Source organism: Aspergillus alliaceus (genome assembly GCF_009176365.1).
Source record: "Aspergillus alliaceus strain CBS 536.65 unplaced genomic scaffold BDW43scaffold_2, whole genome shotgun sequence".
In the NCBI taxonomy this organism is placed as follows: domain Eukaryota; kingdom Fungi; phylum Ascomycota; class Eurotiomycetes; order Eurotiales; family Aspergillaceae; genus Aspergillus; species Aspergillus alliaceus.
The window spans coordinates 1,478,814-1,497,828 of record NW_022474685.1 but is presented as its reverse complement, the minus strand read 5'-3'; the positions used below and the strand labels follow the sequence as shown (position 1 = coordinate 1,497,828).

Sequence of the window (19,015 nt, the reverse complement as noted above, 5' to 3'; positions counted from 1 at the left end):
AATCGTTTAGAGGGAGAGCTACAGATGTATAAAGTTAGACTGAAGAATATTTATAACTTCGATGAATCCGGCTTTCAACTTGACCAAGGAAAGCCCCAACTAGTCATTACCAAGCATAAACGCGGTGCGAAGTCTATTCCAACAGGTGGTATTGGAGAAACAGTGACAGGAGTTGAATATATGGCGGCAGATGCCAGCATCAAGTTCTACTATCAACTCACCGCCAACAACATTAAAAAAGCTGCGACAAGATGTTTCTAATGTCCAGAAAAGCATAGCTACCCTTAAAGAGGCCTCTGCTACTGCCACGATTAATGTAGCTAGGCTTGAGCGACATCTCAACTTCATTTTCCAAGGTAGTCTTACCCAGGCGGAATTGGCTGCCCAGACCACTGCAGATATAACACGTATCCTTGCCAACAGGGAGCATGCGAAAGTCCCTAAAACAAAAGCGGCAGATTCGTACTGGAGGCCCTCTCTCCGTTTGTGATGCGAATACCCTTACAAAATCTCGGATATTGCAGAGGCAGCGAAAGAGAGGCGGAGGTGGGAGCGGGATGCTAAGAAACAGCGCGATAAAATACTGCATAACAACCAAATTAAGCCCGTGGAGAACCAAAAAAGGGCGGCATAGCTTAGATAAGAAAGGAGAAGTTCTGTAAATAGCTTCTGAAATGCTAGGAAGGGTAGAAAATGATAATTAGACTAGGCGATTATTAGACCTGGGAGTGGTTGAATCGTGAAATTGATTACTAATCGTGAACGCCCAATCAGAGGGAGATTCAGGAAGTGGATATTGATGGGTCTGACCGTCCTCCCCTGGTCTTCCATCCATGTGTACAAGTTTACCTCGATAGAGGGATAAATCTATTATTTCTCTACCCCACGCTAGTGATATGGCATCGAGTTCAGGTCACATACGCACATTCGCCGACCAAATTCATCCACTCAGAAGGGATACGTTCAGCCCATGAGGAAAATTGATTCTGTCTCCCATGGATAGGGTCTTAGCAAAACAAATCGGAGCTGGGAGGTCCTATAATGGACTGATCTGCAGTTGGCGATCTCACTTAGGGTTACATTACTTTCTAATAGTCCATACAGGAGGGAAGAGCGGGGAAGAGCTATAACACCCTATTAATATATCCTGTTCAGCTCAGAATTGCACAGACACGCTTGACCATAACGGATGCATTAGTTTCCTGCACGCCCTAAGTACCACCAATGGGACTCAGCCGGATTACCATCCCAGGCTAAGCCGCCAATAATGACCTTTGAGACCTTTAATATTACAGCTCGGATAGTGGGACAAGGTGCTGATGGCACAGTTGATTTGTAGCATATGTTACATTGCATGAAGGCTTCACTTTCATTCACATATCTAGCGGGGGACAAAAAAACATTACATGATGATGGGCAGATTCTTCATTCTTCTGTGGTTATTCAGAAGAAGGGATCTGGGTTGTCGGTGTGCGATTCCAATGCTAACCCTTCATCGAAGCACCCATACAGTTTTTCAGTTATAGAGTTATCATTCATGGATATGATCCGTTCCTCAAGGATATGGAATTGTTCTGCGAAGTCCTTTCAGCCGGCATACTCCAGAATAAAACTAGCATTTCCTTCTGGCGTCTCATCCCCACTTTCTGGTCTAATGCGTTTTAATAGATGAGCCGACACGCGCGGGGTCCTGGTCTGCGTAGGAAGTGTCAACATGAAGGGTCGTTCAGCTGTCTCGGTGCTCACACTGACATCATGTTTACGCGTACCACCTAAAGATCCCAGAGGATGTAGATACATGTGCTCATATTGCTGTGAGGGGACAGTGGCAAAGAATTAGTGGGAAGAGATTGAGTAACGCCCGGAGATGCAAGTAGGACTCAAAAGATATAAAAGCTAGAGGAATCGCCTGGTTAGAAGCCAGAGCATCTATATCCCTCTCAGCTTTCTATTTATTACCTCCTCTACCCAGTACCCGACTTCGGTTCGGCATTATGACTGTCTCCAAAGACAATAGCGACAAGGACTTTGAGTTCGCCCATTATGGGTTGATCCGAGTCCCCCAGGATCCCTTCATTACTTCCAGCACCGACAGCAAGGCGGTTGTCTGGAATTGTGACGCTTACGATTTCCTCCAGGAGGATTGCGCCGACACTGCCAATCCATCCCTCTGGCGGCAAGGACAGCTCTGCAGCGTGACAGCGGGTCTGTACCAGGTTGTCAGTGGAATTTTTCAAGTGCGTGGGTTTGACCTGGCTAACATGAGCATTGTTCAAATTCCAAATACAAACGGAATTATTATTATCGACTGTTTGACTAGCGTGGAAACCGCGAAAAGTGCGCTTGATCTCTATCAGGGCTATCACCAGGATGCCTACGGTCAGAAAGCGGACATCAAGGCCCTATTCTATACCCATTGCCATGTGGACCATTTTGGCGGTGCCCAGGCAATTGTCGACCAAGCGAGACCCAACCTCCCAATCATTGGCCCTGATGGCTTCCTCGAACATGCCGTCAGTGAGAATGTATACGGGGGGGCGGCAATGGCTCGCCGATCCATATACATGTATGGAGAAGCGCTCGAGAAATCTCCCACAGGACAGATTGGCTGTGGGCTCGGGCAGGCGCCATCCACGGGCACCAGCTCACTGGTGGCACCGACGTACAATATCACCAAGGATGGCCCTCTCCCTGAGCATATTGCTATTGCTGGCCTTGAGATCATCTGCCAACTGACCCCTGGAACCGAAGCCCCCGCGGAGGTAAACTTTTTCTTCCCCTCGTACCGGGCGCTGTGCATGGCGGAGAATGCAACCCATACCCTGCATAATATCCAAACTCTGCGGGGTGCCCCTGTTCGGGACGCTCGCCTATGGTCTCGATACCTGGATAAGTCGATTGCGCTGTTTGGCCACCAGTCAGATGTGGTCTTCTCCAGCCACCACTGGCCCACCTGGAATGTAGCGTATTATAAGCCCGATGATCCGAATACAGAAGACCAGAAGCTAGTCGTCCAGTTTCTCTCAGAGCAGCGGGATTACTACGCCTACCTGCACAATGAAACCCTTCGGCAGCTTAATGACGGCAAGACCCCCGTGGAAATCGCAGAGGAGATCCTGATGCCTCCCCAGTTGCAGGACAAGACCAATCTCCGTGGGTATTACGGCTCCATCAACCACAATGTCAAAGCCGTCTACGATAAATACATGGGTTGGTTTGATGGGAACCCTGCCTATCTGTGGCCCCTGGCCCCGGTCGACGAGGCCAAAGAGTTTGTCCAATGCATGGGAGGGCCTGAGAAGGTTCTCCAACTCGCTCAGCAATACCGCGCCAGCAAGAATCTTCGATTTGCCGCTACACTCTTGGACAAGCTAGTCTTTGCGGATGCCAGTAACCAGGACGCAAAGGATGAATTGGCATCTGTCTACACTGATCTGGGCTATGGTGCCGAGAATGGCACCTGGCGGAATATTTATCTGACGGGTGCGTATGAGTTGCAACACGGGTCTCAGAGGGCAATAAATGCCATGTCACAGCAGTCCCTGATGGCTCTTAATCTTGACGAGCTTTTTGACACGATTGCCATCCGGATTATTGGACCAGAGGCCTTCAAGCAGGCGGATGAGATCACCATTGATTTTATGGTGGCCAAGATGCAGCAAGGCTCAGACCCCAGCATTGGCTGGCATTTAAGGTTGAGTAACGGCGCTCTGACTGGACATAGTATTCCATACTTAGTTTATCCCAACCAGCGAAACAGCAGGGTGACCCTGACAGTCTGGCTGGAACATCAGGATCTAGTGAACCTGGTGGGAGCGGCGGCCTCTGCAAACACCTCTGATATTACACAGTACAAGACTGTTGGCAACACCCAAGTTTGGCAGACAATTACGTCCTTGGTCAAAGTTCCCAACGATAGATTCAATATTGTCACGCCTTAGCACAAGACTGCTTAAAGCCATTTCATGTCAGACTTCGTTTGCTTCAGGAAGGAGAGTTTGACGTCACGGCTTCAAAAGAAAAACAGCGCTGAGTAGCAAGTTAAACTAAGATGATTTAACGTATCCGGTAAACGAGCCGGTCAACCCACGCGTTTTTTCGCGCCTCCTAGAAATGAAGCTATTCGAAAAGCCAAAAATTCTGCATTTCTATAGCAAGTTTAAATATTCTGACGATTAAGACATTGAGTAATTTTATGACCTAGAATACCACAGCCAGAGCACTTTGGTGGAGCGTGTACGCGCTGGTTTTCTACTGTAGGAGCAATATCTACTGATATAGCAGATATAGCTTCATTAGTAGATTTTCGGCTTTCTATAAGTTTCTGGGCTTCCTGGACTGAAGCGCCTACTTCTAAAGCAATCTATCTAGTAGAGTGCTTTTTCTTTTTAAGTGTTCTTTCATGTGCAGCGCGTAATTCCCTGACTTCTTGCCTTGTAGTTATAGCTTTATTTAAAGCTAGTTCATATCCTTTAACAAGCTGCTTTATAACAGCTTTTGTAGGCAAATCAGGACTATTTATATGTGCTCTAAGGAGCCTTTTTAATATAGCTTCTTGCTTCTGCAGTTACCTGAGATTGTGAGGTGTTTTAGGTGCTGAATTACTAGACCTATTAACAGGTCTACTACCTGGAGATGTTGTTTGAAGCTTTATATTAAGCTGAGATAGCACGCGCTCAGGATTAGAAGGAATAAGACCAGTAGCAGAGAATCCACTGCAGATATTACTTACAGTATATATCTGAGCTCTTGCTAGAGGAAAGGCTTCAAGAAAATTAAGCTTATCAATATAGTTAAAGCCTAGTCTTATCTTATTCTCTATTATACGCACGTTTCAAGGGCCCAAAACAACCTATATCAAGCGGTTGAAGTAGGTGAGATGAATGTGCAGATATGTAGATTGGTATAACAAGATTTTGACTGTATATCTTGTCAAACTGAGGTGTCAAATGGCTGCCATGCCCATTAAGTATCAGAAGACGATATTGACCAGTATATTGACCAGTAGTAGTAGGTATAAAAACCTGCTGTAACTAATATAGATCTATTTCATCAGTAGACCAGCCATTTGCACTTATTTCTATATGCTAATCTGGTGGTAGATCCATCTCGTACCAGCCCTTAACATGGACCTTGCCTTTAAAGATAATACAAGGTGGAAGACCCCAACCAGTAGAGTTAATACGCTTAATAGAAGTAACTTATTCCTGATTTCCCGGCTGTAGTAGTTTAGGCCTTCTATGTATTTCTGCTCTAGTGACTACTTTAGTAGTAGATATCAGGCTCATTGCAAAAGTAGTCTTACTAAAGTTATAGATATCGTCCGGTGTAATGCTATACTGCATTATAGTGATCTGAACCCAATTGAATCACTTATACATAAGTTCAGGATCCTCACACTTAGCGCGTTGATAGTTATAGCGGCAGGAGAAGCGAGTTTTCAGCTTATCTCTGCATTGAATTAAATTATATACCCATTTTTCATCAACAGTAGTAGGAGTGGTATCGCCACGTTTAGCAAGTAGAATATTAGCTATTTCTTGTACATGCACAGGCCGGGAGGCTGCTCCACATCGATCTAATAATATAATCCAGTGTACCAATGAATCCTCTTTATTTTGAGTCAATTTATGGCTATTGGAGCGTGCTTCAGCGCGAAAAGTATGCCCCTTTAATTGTTCTAGAAGCGTAGAATAAGGAACATTAAAAAGACGTGAGGTTTCCGAATACTGGAGTTAGACATGCAACGTGGCAATGCACTTTCAAAAGTGGTATAGACATAAAATAAGAACAGAGGGTGATAAATATATTTTTGCTTATAAATAATATAGAGAAAGCGTAAAGCCATTTTAAAGATTACAGAGCTTGTTTCTGGGATAGTTTAAAACGAAGTTTGCATCTCTTCCTCATGAATTCTTGGAGGAGTTAACATGTCACCATCAGAGGATCGCGATAAGGAAGCCATAAGCATCCTTAGGTAGTTAATAAAAGAAGAATCAGAATTGTCAAGGGTATCTACTATTCAGGGTAGAGAGAACCTGTTAACTAGATAAGGGTACGTAGGCTAAAAGGAAAGAGAGAGGTTAAAGACAGGCAGTAGATACTATTCGGACAGGAGACTGATCCTTGATCTCCTACTACTACTAACGATTCGCTAATTTATAGCTAAAGGCTCCATTCCATGCCTAAAGGATTCAGAATCTCCCTTGAACCCAATCTGTCGAGTGGCCTGATGTTCCTCATCGGTGGCCGATTGTCCATGCACCTGAGTCAGGGTATTCTGTACGGTCATCAGGCTGAATCGCTATTCGATCTGTGTGTGACACAGAACCTAGCGGGGAGGGGAGAAACAGTCACGACGAAGCAGTGGTGAGGCCAAGCAGAACAAGCAGCTTAGGCTGGCACCGTGACAAAAGGTCTTTCTTTTTGTTGACTTTCTATCTTCAGTTTGATTGAATATTAGTTATTTATTTATTTACTTACTTACTTTATTTACTATTTAAGAAGTTAGTGTATATATAGTGTGATAGGATAGGTATATATAATAACAATATTAATAATAAATAGATAGATAGAGATAGTAACATCTATAAAAAAGCTAAGACAGAACAGACAGACATCACTTATGTCAGTCGCCCGATGTGGGGGTCGAACCCACAGCCTTGAGATACCAATTGATTTTGGACCTTGGTTCACATATTTCTACATTACTAAAAGTCTCACGCTCTGCCATTGAGCTAACCGGGCTAGGGCTAACGGCTTTGCCGCAAATACGAATAGCTAAACTAAAATACTCCGGAGCATAAAAAAAGACCATACATGCATTCTGTCTAGGTAACTCGCTGCGGTTCTGTCAACATGTACAGAATCAACACCGTAAGAGTAGTAAAACCATTGCAACACTCAAGCCCTGCTAGGATGGAAGATTCCATTATTAGAACAGACGATATTTCTTTGAATTGGCTCGAGACTATATAGTAATGATATATAGCTTGCTCTGCTATAGTTATGTGTTTCTTTGTCAATGTAGATTTACCATTAGGCCGAGCGAGAGCCATTCAACCTAAGCATTGTATGAGCCTTCTTATACATTGCTACTTCAGGGACACTATCCCAACATCTACTATTGTACTTTCTCCAACTATTCAAACCCCTTCCGGAGGGTTCTTCATCATGACGAAGCCTTCGGGGGTTTGACTGATCGTCAATTCGTTGCCCCAGCGTTATCTCCATAACCCTATAGTTGGGAAATAGAGTCACAGAATGGTAAGGTATAAATAACAAACTCATCACTGACCATTCCATGGATTCAACTAGCATGTCAACCGCAGGGCTAAGCCGGAAACTCGATATTGCCCCGTACTTGCCCTCGTTGTGATGTACCAATAAACCGAATCCGTCCCGGAATTTCATCAGATCGAACCCCGGGCCTGGATAGATAACTACGCTTCCGTGTTCCGACGACTTTAGATTGGTCCCTGTTTCTTAACGAATTATTTTTGATGATCGACACAGCTGGGTAAGAAATGGAACTTGGGTTTCACACTTCACTTGGCAGGAACCAGGGAAAGCAACATGACTTACCGTAGTCACTGTAAAACTTCGGGAGTGGGTCTTAATTAAAGATGGGCTGCACTCGTACACATCGTGCCTCGCGTTATTCTCTTCGAAAAGTCGTCAAGACAGCAAAGATGAAGAATGCAGCCCTCTATGCCGATGAGAATGGCGAGCTCTGTGTTTGCCGAGACTTATCAATCCAAAGCCTACCAAGGGCGAACTCCTGATCGAAGTCCTCTTCTCTGGTGCGAACCATTTCGATATTACCATGGTGCAGCTCTTAGGTTGTCGATCTCAAGTCCTTGGCAATGACTTCTATGGACAGGGTTCAGATGTCACAGACACTGCTTTCAGGCCCGGTGACATCGTGGCCTGCTACACGATCGCCAATAGTGGTCGGCCTATTCGATACGTTCTCACCAAACGTACATCTCGATTCCACCGACGGGTATCTTCAAGGCGCAAGAGCACCTGCCTCATGCTGATGCTGCTGCACTCACCACCATCGTTCAAACAGCCAACGATGCACTTTTCAATCGTCTAAACTTGCCTCTGGCATAAGATTACTCCTGGTACGACAGATGGTGTTGTGGTTATCTGGGGCGGCGCCACAGCTGTTGGTATAGCCGCTATCCAGCTAGCACGTAACAGCAGCACCAAGTCTATTATAGTCACGGCATCGCCGGAGCGCCACGAGTTCCTCAAAGATATGGGCGCAACACGCTACAATAAAGAGAGAGTTGTACAGGACATTACGGCGGCTGTACATGAAGCTGCGTCCGGGCCGGTCCTAGGCTTTGATGCAGCTGGTACTCCAGACTCTGCAAAACATCTCTCAGACGCCTTGGCAGACAAGGAAGTTGTGAGTTTAGCATCAGTCTATGCCTGGGCTGGAGGCCGGTATGAAGCGTTCATAGGCGGCCGTCATTACGATGTGATTTTTCAACCTCCCGGGGCGCCAGCCCCTATCGTCATGCCTGCCAGCCCAGTTGAGGCGGCGAAGATGTGGGGCCGACTCATGTGGGTCGTTAAGCACTACAGGAAGGAGTCCATAATACCAGCTACCTATGTCTTCCAGAGTACCGGACAGGAAGCTCTGGAAGAAGTTAAGAAATTCGCGAGTACGGGGAGGTTTGGAACGATTGCACTGAAGCATCCACTGGCATAGGGGTTGAAAAAGCGGGAATTACTGCAGACACTCCTGTAGAAACTTGGAAGCCCAACGCTTCAGACGGTACGCATAGGCATCTTCATACCTATTCAACAAACCAGAGCCCAGATTGCGGAACAGTTTTGTCGTGTTAAAGCGAATTTTGTATCCCGTTTGGTAGGTTGCCTGACCCATAGTAGATAGACTAGACAGAACAGTAGAGGAAAATGCTCCGTGGGGGCTTGCTTATCTTAAGATAAGCAAAAAAAGATATCCGTGATCGGAGTCACCGATCAGAACGCGCCCGATGTGGGGGTCGAACCCACAGCCTTGAGATACCAAGTTAATTTGGAACTTAGTTCATATATCGCTATATTACTAAAAGTCTCACGCTCTGCCATTGAGCTAACCGGGCCATTCTTACTATAGCTTCTCTTATAAAAGATAATGAATTATTAGATATTTGTCTGTTCATCCCGACTACCGAATCTTATCAAAACATCGGCGAAAAAAAAGTACGCAGTCACAAAAGAACACCGCAACACATTATACCATTCTCAATCTACCTCTCTACTCACAATCACCCCATAAACCCCCAAAGATGAGCTCCCCAGAGGAAATTCAACTCCGCCGCGAAGAAGACTACGAACGCTTCAAAACCTACGCCGCCTACACATTCCTCGTCGCATCACCCGTCCTCATTGCCCTCCCTCCCCGAAAACTAGACCACCTTACTGTCCTGCTCACGGGTGCATTTGCCTTTTCCGCGAACCACATCACCTACAAGCGCACGGGGCGGAGCCTCCTCGACCGATTCCACTCGAAAATTTCTTCCGGACGGTCATTTATCCCCTCTGATTTGCCAAGTGAGCGGGCGCTGGAGATCCAGGCGAGGGTGCGGGCGTCGAGGGAGAAGCAGTTGCGGGAGGGGGGACTTAGTGAAGAGGAGATTGAGAAGTTGAAGGCGAGGCAGTTGCAGGATAAGGGGGTTGCGGCGCGGGTTTGGATGGGTGGAGAGACGGAGGGGTGGAAGGAGAGGAGGTTGCGGGAGGAGCAGGAGGCGTTAGATTCTGGGAAAGGGTATGGGGATTTGATCAAGGAGCATATTTGGGATGTGTGGAATTGGGGGAAAAAGGATGGAGAGAGTAAGGAGTAAAATATCGTGAAGCGAAGTGGCATGCACGAGGGACTTTGAGCCAAATTCTTGGTTTGGGATTGTGGCAGCACTTATTGGATATATGGGGTGAAAAATTGTATAGTATAGATTTTGGATGGGCGTTTGGGTTTACTCGCTTTGCGGAGCGTGGATTAGTGATCTTTTGTATAATATTATGGTCTACGGTATGAGATGCAACGATATTCCTCCACTTTCTACGGCATTGATATGTCCCATATGGGCTCGAGCCATACTTTCATAGCTAAGGGATTACTCGCTATTAGGGTACCGTAATGCTGAAAATTATTGGATGAGACTACGTATTGCAAATACTACAGCGTTTAAGGCACAGTAGATATCTCAGGGGAGAGAAAAAGCTCGCATACATGTTCTTACACAAGTGGTTACATATTACTTATTGGCGTATCGCCGTCTATCCCTTCACTAAACAGAAATCTCCCATGATACGCTCATCCTTGCCGGTCACCGCGGAATTCCAGCCAGAATACTCCATCTCCCCTGTTTATAGTCTTCTGCTTATTTACTTTTCGCAAGTCGCTCCATGTGTGTAGAATACCTGGTAAGGTATTCATATGAAACGATATCAAAACGATCAGATTTATGATCCTGTCAAACTATCGAGAAGCCCTCTCTAAGTGGGAATTATAAGGCCTTTCATATGTGGCCTGATCACCATAGTATTCAACACCCCACATACTTCCGCAAGTGGTCAATTCACCAGGCATATGTTAGGTGCCTGCGATACTAGGTAATTTCGTAGGCGTATTCAATAATGTGTATGTATTATGACAGCACGTCCCAGATACATATAGAACACTGGCAAGAAGTACGATATCAGAATTTGCTCCAAAGTTACAGTCCAACAACATTGAAGTATGTCAACAATTGCAAGAGAGAAATCAGAGAGATTATTCACTGCTAGACTGGGATAGTTTTGGCTTACACACATTGTCAAAGGAGTATATGATGGAGTTGGTTAGGATTAAGGCTTTCCCACAGCATCGGACAAAGAAGAGAAATTTATCACACTTTAGGATTCATTTGTTCACAGTCATTATCATTGTAACATTATCGGACATGGATATGCTCACAATGACATGGCGACATAGCTCTATCCTGAGGCACCCCTTCTTCTGTTGGCGCTCACTAAGGGAGCATATTGTTGTATATCGAACCTAAAGAAAAGTTCCCCAACCAAGAGCTCTGTGCGCCTTGGAATTATTAGTATGGTTTTTGATGTACACAGGATATTATCACTGATTTCAGGTCATAGAATTAATTTAAAAGTACCTACTCCTAACCTCCTCTTCCATAATTCCAGTAGTTTATATGGGCACTCCATATGGATAGCCTTAAGTGCTATGCTCTTCTACAGTCTACTACAGTTAGGGGAGAATGGACATTAATCATAAATCCATGGTATATGTCAAAATTATTTTATTCAAATACTCGAACACTTAAAAGATTGCTATCCCCCCATTCGGGCATTGAAACAAGGGAAACTTCCTCCCCACCTTAGGTGCGCGAGGTAAAAGCCTTGAATAGGACGCTATAACAAAAAATCCAGTATTCCTCCAGCTGACCTTTTTATGATAAGGCCGCTTTTACCTGAGTTAGTGGATTTGCCTGTTTAAACACCTTCCACTTGTTAACATGCCTTTAAAGGAAAGGTTAACAGACAGAACCCAATTTCCTCCGCAACCTACCCATTCTAGAGTAGGTTGTATACCAAGAAGGGGAGGCATCAAGGACTTGTTAGCCTTGTGCCCCTGCTCTTGAATCCCGCTTGTCTTCCCCTTGTTTGGCTCGGCCAAATAGGCCTTCCGTCCCATTCCTCCCCTAAATACCTTATGCACGTTGTGCGGGCGGGGTGCGTCGTGTGGTGGATGTGCCGTAATACTTGCGTTGTCGAATTTTGAGCGAACGCCAGGCAGCATGACGGTGGTATTTATTGACTTGAACCTACTGGCCCCAACAGGAGGGTGGTCGAAAATTTAGGTTCACACCAGAGGAGCGTCCATCATTTCGATGTCTTTGGGCTCCTCCGCCGTGTCGATGTCGAGTTGTGCTACATGCTGTAACCCATTAGATACGTATATCAATATAGAAAAATTAAAGAAGAAAAATAAAGCATAAAGAATAGATGTAAAGAAATAGAAAAAAGTAATTTATATTAAAGAAATTTTATATACATATATTATATAGGTCAATAAGGGAATACTCACCAGCGATAAGGCAGCCAAGAGGAGCTCAATCGGGGGGGAAGCTGTGGGGTTGGGGGGAGGTGTGATAAATGCGTCAAGCATCTCCACGTCCTCCGGAGGGGTTGTTTTTTTGGCGGAGATGCCCGGCCGCCTCACCGGCTGCTTGTACACAGGCGCGTCGCGCATGATAATGTCGCCGTCCCCGGATCGCACTGGATTATATCCACGACGCTGGCGAGGGTTTCTGGGTGCATTATTTGGGCCATGCTGGGGACCCTTTCCCTTGAGCTCCCAGCGACTTCTCCGCAGGTTGAACTGGTTTTTGGGCCCATGAGGCCTGCGAGACTGCTGCCCCTGGAAGTTATTATTTCCATTGGTAGTGACTCTGCGAGGGCCAAGGGGAAATGGGGCGCTCTATGTATCATCGTTAGCATAACGAACAAGCACCGTCAGAAGATATCTGAACTTACCTGAGCTGCCTCCAGGAGGTTTGGTCTTTGGCCTTGATTGTTGCAGTTGCCACGTCTGCTGCCCTGTGGCCTCCTACCCATGCGTTGATTGACACAGGCAGTTTGAACGAAGCCGTAACCCGAGTGGGAGACAACGGGTCCTTCTCTGACGGGAGCCATGCTTTTGCTCTCTCAGAGGGGAAGGTTTGAATAACAGATGATACCAAATGGGTAGCACTTGTTCCAAGGTGAAAGAGCAGGTTGATAAACACTTTTTATGGGGGTAAGTGTGTCACTGCTAGTCTTGCCCGGTACTTATTTTCAAGAACGGATCCCTTTATTTCCTTCGTGAGTGAAAAAAGGTTAAAAAGTACTTTTAGCGGAGATAAAAAGGTTTGTTTGGGGGTGCGGCTTTTTATTCTGATTTTTGAGGGTTTTGGAAAGCAACGCTCCGATTTTGGCACACGGTGCAAGCAGCGGGTTCTTGTGTTAGGTTTGCGGTTTTGATGGATGTTTACCCTCGACTGGACTCTTCAGACGCTTGTTTCTTGTGGTCCTCCAAATGGTAGTCAAACGTTTCAAACGAATCAAGTGGGTTGATTTGGTAGACAGCAGATAGCAACAATAGCAAGAGGTGTCAAAAGACGGGGAAGAAAGAGAACGAGAAAGAGAATCTCGAAAAGGGAAAATAGGGTCAGCTTTATTCTAAGATTGTCGTCGGTCGTCACTCTTGCGGAGTCAGTCGCGTGACTCTTCTTGAGACTCTTCTTGAGCACGGTAAGATGTACTGGTGCTGGCATAGCTACCAAATATTGCGTCGACGCATATACTTGCGGTGGAATCCGGGGTAATTCGGGGTAGATTGAATCCTTCCATCCGCATCCGCCTCAAGATCTCGTCATAAGAAAACAAAAGCTACCCTGTGACAACCCAGAAACCACCAGATCCTGACAATACGCCATTCCGATGACAAGGAATTGTAATCCACAAGCAGATTTTGACAACTGCAACAGAGAAAGAAGCCATTGGCGAAACTCCAGACCATTCATGACGCCCGGGGAGTTGCTGACCCGTGCTTCTGGCGTTTTGCTCGCCGTTTCTCTTCGAGAAAATTGCCAGCTGACCCCTGCTCGAATCCGAAATTCTTCAAATTTTTCTTTCCACGACTAGCCCCCCATGGTACATCAACAGTACTGTCCCGAGATGTTCCGATTTTGGCCCTTTTCTTCGGGTTTGACATGTCCCCGGGGGAAGAAGTACTACTCGTTGACGCTATACTGTCACGCTTCCTCTTCTCTGGTTTGGTGTTTCTTTTCCTTCTCTGCTCTTCTTTGATTTCTAATCTTCGCCGAACTTCATCGGAAATATCCTCCGTTTCCATCGCTACCGGTGTCACATTTCCCACATCTTCATCGCTACCAGGTACTAACATATCCAATCGCTGGCGCTTGTGGTATTGTACAGCACCTAGAGGCACAGTATCCATACTTTCACTTTCTACATCCATACTGTCCTCTATCCTTGAGCGCTTTCTCCGTTCCGTAGAACGACTTGGTCGCCGTTTAGATGAATCTCGCCTAGATGACGCGGATGTGACAGATTGCTCAGTAGATTCGGCCGTAACACTGTTTTCTGCGCCTCGATGAAAGTTTTCCTGTTCTGTTCCACGGTTATCCCAACGCAACGGTAATAGACCCTTCAAAACTACCTACTAGAAATCTATCTACCGTTAACCACATGACGAACAAGAACCAAAGAAAAAAGGAAAAATTTCTTGACTTACCAAGTACTTCTCTATCACTCGAAACTGGGTCACGAGTCTATTCGTTTTCTCAATCATGCCGGAAACCACCTCCGAAAGACCCCCCTTTGCCGCTACATTGTTTCGCACGGTATTTAACATGTGAATGTGTGAGGCCAGGACGGATTCGTGCCTCGCGCAAACCTGCGATGAGCTCATACATTTTAGCGATCATGAAATGTCATGCGCCATGACGGACCACGCGGGGGAATTTTCGCGCACCTCCGACCAGGAAATATTGTGCGAGGCGTCGGAATTTGTAGGATATGTATTTTGGGAGTCTGAATCATTCGCTTCCTCGACGGTAGGATTCAACGAGGGGCGATTGTCTGGTTGGGGCATTTTGTTGGCATTCGGCGCGTTTATCGAGGTTGGATTAAGATGGGGGATTCTTTGGCGCGTTTGATCGACGGAAGCTTTTGAGTTTCCCCACGCCTTCCACGCCAAGATTGAGTGCTTACTCCGGATTAGCTTCAGGTACGCAGGTGCCGAGTGGCCAATCACCGGGCGGGCATATACTTGTGTTACTATATCTCGTGTAGATTATTGCTATTTCATGCATAGCACATTTCTAATGACCAATTGGGTTACGAGAAAGAGAGAGTATGGTTTATAGAATGAGGCGATCGTGGTAGAAGTAATGGTTTTTAAATATTGACATTATGTGGTATCTAGACAACCCTTCTGTTAGGACTTCTTCCATCGTTATCCATGCTAGTAGCCCAAGACGCCATGAAAAAAAAAATGAAAAAGAAACCTGAAAAATAAAAAATTAACGAGCCCGACAAATACTCAAACGAGGCTTCGTAGTTACACAAGCTACCGCTAATTATACCCAGAAACAGGAGAGTTACCATGCACCAGCATCAAAATCAAACCGAGCAAGCTCCTTTTGCGAATCTTCCACGTCCTTCTTCGCTTTCATGCGCATGTAGAAGATCGGACAATCCCGAGAAGAGCAGATGACTTCGCAATGTAAACTGCCCTGGCAGCGCTGGCATTGCGTCCAAAGTCGTCCAAAGCGAACCTCAAGATCTGACACTTTCGTTAATGATCTCGTATACAGCTCCCCAAGCCGAGGTCTGCAGTGTTCACAGACAGCACCAGCCATTTCAGCCTTGCCAGAAAGGGGTTTTTTGCAACCCATGCAAGTTGCAGTTTTCTTTGCAAACTTCATAAGCCCACCCATGGTGGGTGCGGCTACTGAGATGGAACGTGTATGCTCTCCGGTAAGAAGCTGGCGAGCTTTCTTTTCGCCGAGAATAGGCTCGAAGATACGACCAAGAGGGTTTGCAAGTTGGTTGTCCAGGTAGTACTTTGTATCGATAGGGATATTGTTCTCAAGAACATAGATAGGGTCTTCCGACTTCTCGTAGTTCTTTGAACCACCAGCACCTTTGACAATGACGTATGCAACACGGTCACCTAGCGTAGGGGCAGAACCCGCATCGCGCTTTTTCATGCGTTCGGCAAGCTCCACATGCGCCTGCTTGGCTGTATAGTCAGACTTCGAGAGAGCTTTTGTGATCACAAGCTTCGACATATCGATCTTGTTCTGGAGAAGATCTGATATTGTTTCCTTAACATATCTAGAATAGAAATTAGCCTTTGTCCTGATCACACAGCCCATAACTAAGAGTGAAGCCAAAATTCTTTGACTCTGTGTACTTACTCTTGAGCACCATCGATATCTCTGTCGATTAAGATCTTGTGTAGGACCGTCTCAATCACATTTTGTACCAGTAAACAATTATCACGACGAACTGTCTCGATACCCTTGGTGTCCATCTTATCATATTTCTTAGGGTTTGTCCAGTATAACCCAGCGTATCTCTTCTTGTTGATCAGGAGATACGGCCAGTACACCTTTTCGAACTCGAGTTTAATCGGCTTGAGGAACTTTGACGAGACGTATTCGGATGCCTCTTGTCCAAGCTTCATAGCTTCCTCGAGCTCTGTGACACCGAACTTAACCATGACCGAATCAGTATCACCATAAATAACTTTTGCATCATGCGAGTATCCGTTAGCAATAGTATATCGTGCCTCCACTTCCTGCTTCGTTTTTTCAATCATTTGACGTCCATAACTAGTTGTGCTACTGGCAATAGGCAAACATGGTAATTTTCCAACCGTCGCACCTGTAAGGCCGTAAACACTGTTAGCACTGATTTTGAGAGCAAGCTGCCTTCCATTCAAGACTGCCTTCTTAAATGGGTCTGTTTCAGTCGCAAGCTCCTTTTTCGCTCGCTTTCTTGCTGCAAGCAATTCTTCCAGAATCTGTGATAAGAGACCCTTGCGAACCTTGGCAGTGCAAAACAAGTCCCCATTGGGCGTCACGATGTAGTCTTCGTCCTTTTTCAAGTTGTACCTTTCGACAGCCTTTTTGTTCAAAAGAGTGGTGTAGCAAAGATTATGAGCTTGAATGATGGATGGATACAGGGACGCAAAATCCAGGGTTGCGATAGGAATACCATAATAGTCCCGCACAGGCTCAATAACAGTGGCTCCTTCGTATTCTTGCTCACTTTCCGGCGTTGAGTTGGGAATGACTAACTGTTGTTCCAGGGCCTTCCTGAATAGCTGACTCATGAATTTGACTTGTTGACCTCGCGAGAGAAGGAAATTAAACGGAACGCCTGTGACTCTTGCCATCTCCGTATAGTTAACGAGACACATAAGCTTGTCCATTAATCTTTGGGGCAAGTATGCATCCTTCAGGCAGTAGACAGCAAGACGTCGTCTTGAGTCGGGTGTTCCATTATGGAGCTCGGTAATCATTGTGTGGTGAACATCCTCCTTCTGTTCACCCAAAAATTCGTACGACACTGAGTTCAATGTATAACTTCTTAACTGGTGGTCTCTTTGGACTAATTGAAGGAGATCGAGTTGAATTCTTCCGTTGGTATTTGTCGCCTTTGTATCGCGGTTGCCCATCTGTTTGCTGGAGAAGTTCGTTTCTTTGGCCTGAGACATAACTCCGTTCAACCTCGTCCAGTAAGGGAAACCACTGCATTTAAGGTGTTTCGCTCGGTCGAGAAGATAAGGGAAATCGAAGTTTGCAATGTTATATCCAATAATCACGTCAGGGTCGACCTTCTCCACGAAGTTGCGCCAAGCCATAAGCATTTTCTCCTCCTTTTCAAACTCCAGGATTTGTGTGTTGACAATCAGACTACATGTATCCAAAACAAACACATTCCGGATGAAAGGCTTGGACTCTCCATATCGAGTCACAACGTTGGCGATCTGGATGACAGGATCCTGATTAGGTTCTGGGAAGATACCCTTTCGTCCAGCACACTCAATATCAAAGGATAAGATGCGAAGAGGTGCCATTTTAGCCCACTCACCATTAGGCTGGTGGGCAATAAGGTCGCGATAATCGACAACCGCTTCAATCTGGCAGTTCGATACTCTTTCTTGGCCATGAAGCAGCCGGTACTTTCCAGCTTTAGCCTCTACCCAAGACATACCAGAGATATCTGTATCGATCATAAATCGCAGAAGATATTGGATATTGTCGAAAGTGGCAATTTTATCTATACCAGTCCAAAGACCCTTGTAATTCATGTTTTGCCCACCAGTCTCCAGAGCGCTTCGCACTTTGCTGATATACTTTGGCTCCGTGACGGTGATCTTGAGGTACCAACTCTTCTGGTTCCCTTGGTATCCATAGATATTCTCCCTCAAGGTCACTTGAACCGACTGTATCATAGTCTGGAAATTGCCGATCCTGCTTTCTAGGAAGGCTCTATAAGGGTCGCAGTCTTCCTTCGTGAAGTTTACCGGAGCGGCGATATATAGGTAGTGTTGAAAACCTGTGACATGAAGGAGGACGGACTGGCCAGCCTATACCAAATATTAGACCATTCCGGACAAAATCAACTCGGCGCAGATAATACCTCCGTGACTCCAAACAATCTAACGGCTGGTTTCCCACCCATAAGTGTTCCCTCTTCTGCATCAATCTGTTGGAAGCACACATTCTCCTTCGTCGGGTCAAACTCTCCGAGTGGTGGTCGCTCCCATTGTTGGTCCTTCTCCGAATTGCTGTCCTTCAATCCGTTGATGTCCTGTGTCAATTTCTCGAGTACCTCCTCCTCGAATTGGCTCTTCTGAAGTTGACTCGAGCCGGGCACTTTCCGTTGGCTATTTTTGACAGGGGCATTGACTCTAGCAGAAGGTGCACTATCGAGTTTCCGTTTCTTGCTCGCGTCTGGGGATTTTACCATTTTCTGCGGATTATTCGACGCATCGCCCAGAACCCGCTTTTGGGGCATTGCGACAGCTTCAGGCATGGCGGAAATATCATAAAACCGCCAGAGGAACTGATACTAACAACGACGTAACCCGTGTGAAGCGAAATTTTCGAGTTGCGAGGAAGTGCTCCTAGAGACACTATAGGCGGAGCGCGGCAATTATGCTCCATTCATGTAGTTCGTGTCGCGCCCGTGACGCGTTGATAGAGTCACGTGCAATGCTCCATATCCCCCACGAACCCATTCATTTCTAATTCTATTGTTATTAAAGATGCTTCCGGTATACTCGGTACATTATATCGAAGAGTTTCAACAATTACTTAATTACTGTGCTTCCTCGGGATATTGGCAGTCGTGTCTATGGATTACTACATTACCCGGTGACGTCATAACAGGTATCTGACTTAGTAAATCC

General features: G+C 45.8%; 6 protein-coding genes and 2 non-coding genes across 8 annotated transcripts; 3 read left to right on the top strand and 5 right to left on the bottom strand.

The window, feature by feature from the left end:
- Positions 1 to 1,994: 1,994 nt before the first annotated feature.
- Positions 1,995 to 3,941, top strand: BDW43DRAFT_306103 (alkyl/aryl-sulfatase; the record flags this gene model as incomplete). The annotated part of the gene is made up of 1 exon (XM_032045951.1): positions 1,995 to 3,941. The coding sequence occupies one exon, from the start codon at positions 1,995 to 1,997 to the stop codon at positions 3,939 to 3,941; it is 1,947 nt and encodes a 648-aa protein (XP_031906058.1).
- Positions 3,942 to 6,633: 2,692 nt separating this feature from the next.
- Positions 6,634 to 6,747, bottom strand: BDW43DRAFT_t13. The gene has a single exon. It is a non-coding gene; the product is annotated as a tRNA-Lys (tRNA).
- An 828-nt stretch (positions 6,748 to 7,575) lies between these two features.
- On the top strand, positions 7,576 to 8,960 carry BDW43DRAFT_319422 (uncharacterized protein; the record flags this gene model as incomplete). The annotated part of the gene is made up of 4 exons (XM_032048912.1): positions 7,576 to 7,608; positions 7,763 to 7,969; positions 8,017 to 8,095; positions 8,139 to 8,960. 4 exons carry the CDS (start codon positions 7,576 to 7,578, stop codon positions 8,723 to 8,725), a joined length of 906 nt encoding a protein of 301 aa, XP_031906057.1. The 3' UTR covers positions 8,726 to 8,960.
- A 48-nt stretch (positions 8,961 to 9,008) lies between these two features.
- Positions 9,009 to 9,122, bottom strand: BDW43DRAFT_t12. The gene has a single exon. It is a non-coding gene; the product is annotated as a tRNA-Lys (tRNA).
- A 50-nt stretch (positions 9,123 to 9,172) lies between these two features.
- On the top strand, positions 9,173 to 10,067 carry BDW43DRAFT_260922 (uncharacterized protein). Its single transcript, XM_032040258.1, has one exon. The coding sequence runs from the start codon at positions 9,309 to 9,311 to the stop codon at positions 9,861 to 9,863; it is 555 nt and encodes a 184-aa protein (XP_031906056.1). The 5' UTR covers positions 9,173 to 9,308; the 3' UTR covers positions 9,864 to 10,067.
- Positions 10,068 to 11,884: 1,817 nt separating this feature from the next.
- On the bottom strand, positions 11,885 to 12,717 carry BDW43DRAFT_306100 (uncharacterized protein; the record flags this gene model as incomplete). The annotated part of the gene is made up of 3 exons (XM_032045950.1): positions 11,885 to 11,959; positions 12,110 to 12,502; positions 12,559 to 12,717. 3 exons carry the CDS (start codon positions 12,715 to 12,717, stop codon positions 11,885 to 11,887), a joined length of 627 nt encoding a protein of 208 aa, XP_031906055.1.
- Positions 12,718 to 13,582: 865 nt separating this feature from the next.
- Positions 13,583 to 14,680, bottom strand: BDW43DRAFT_306099 (uncharacterized protein; the record flags this gene model as incomplete). Its single annotated transcript, XM_032045949.1, has 3 exons — positions 13,583 to 14,245; positions 14,321 to 14,482; positions 14,561 to 14,680. 3 exons carry the CDS (start codon positions 14,678 to 14,680, stop codon positions 13,583 to 13,585), a joined length of 945 nt encoding a protein of 314 aa, XP_031906054.1.
- Positions 14,681 to 15,147: 467 nt separating this feature from the next.
- BDW43DRAFT_75542 (DNA-directed DNA polymerase delta POL3) lies at positions 15,148 to 18,926 on the bottom strand. Its single transcript, XM_032050478.1, has 3 exons — positions 18,244 to 18,926; positions 16,011 to 18,190; positions 15,148 to 15,927 (listed from the first exon to the last, which is right to left on the bottom strand). The coding sequence occupies exons 1-3, from the start codon at positions 18,637 to 18,639 to the stop codon at positions 15,189 to 15,191; spliced, it is 3,315 nt and encodes a 1,104-aa protein (XP_031906053.1). The 5' UTR covers positions 18,640 to 18,926; the 3' UTR covers positions 15,148 to 15,188.
- Positions 18,927 to 19,015: the final 89 nt, after the last annotated feature.

Excerpts from the sequence above, each read along its gene's own strand:
- BDW43DRAFT_260922 (XM_032040258.1), top strand. The coding sequence starts at position 9,309 with ATGAGCTCCCCAGAGGAAATTCAACTCCGCCGCGAAGAAGACTACGAA.
- BDW43DRAFT_75542 (XM_032050478.1), bottom strand. The coding sequence starts at position 18,639 with ATGCCTGAAGCTGTCGCAATGCCCCAAAAGCGGGTTCTGGGCGATGCG. Across the intron at positions 18,191-18,243 it reads GATTGTTTGGAGTCACGGAG|GCTGGCCAGTCCGTCCTCCT; the intron begins GTATTATCTGCG and ends TATTTGGTATAG. Across the intron at positions 15,928-16,010 it reads GATATCGATGGTGCTCAAGA|ATATGTTAAGGAAACAATAT; the intron begins GTAAGTACACAG and ends TTTCTATTCTAG.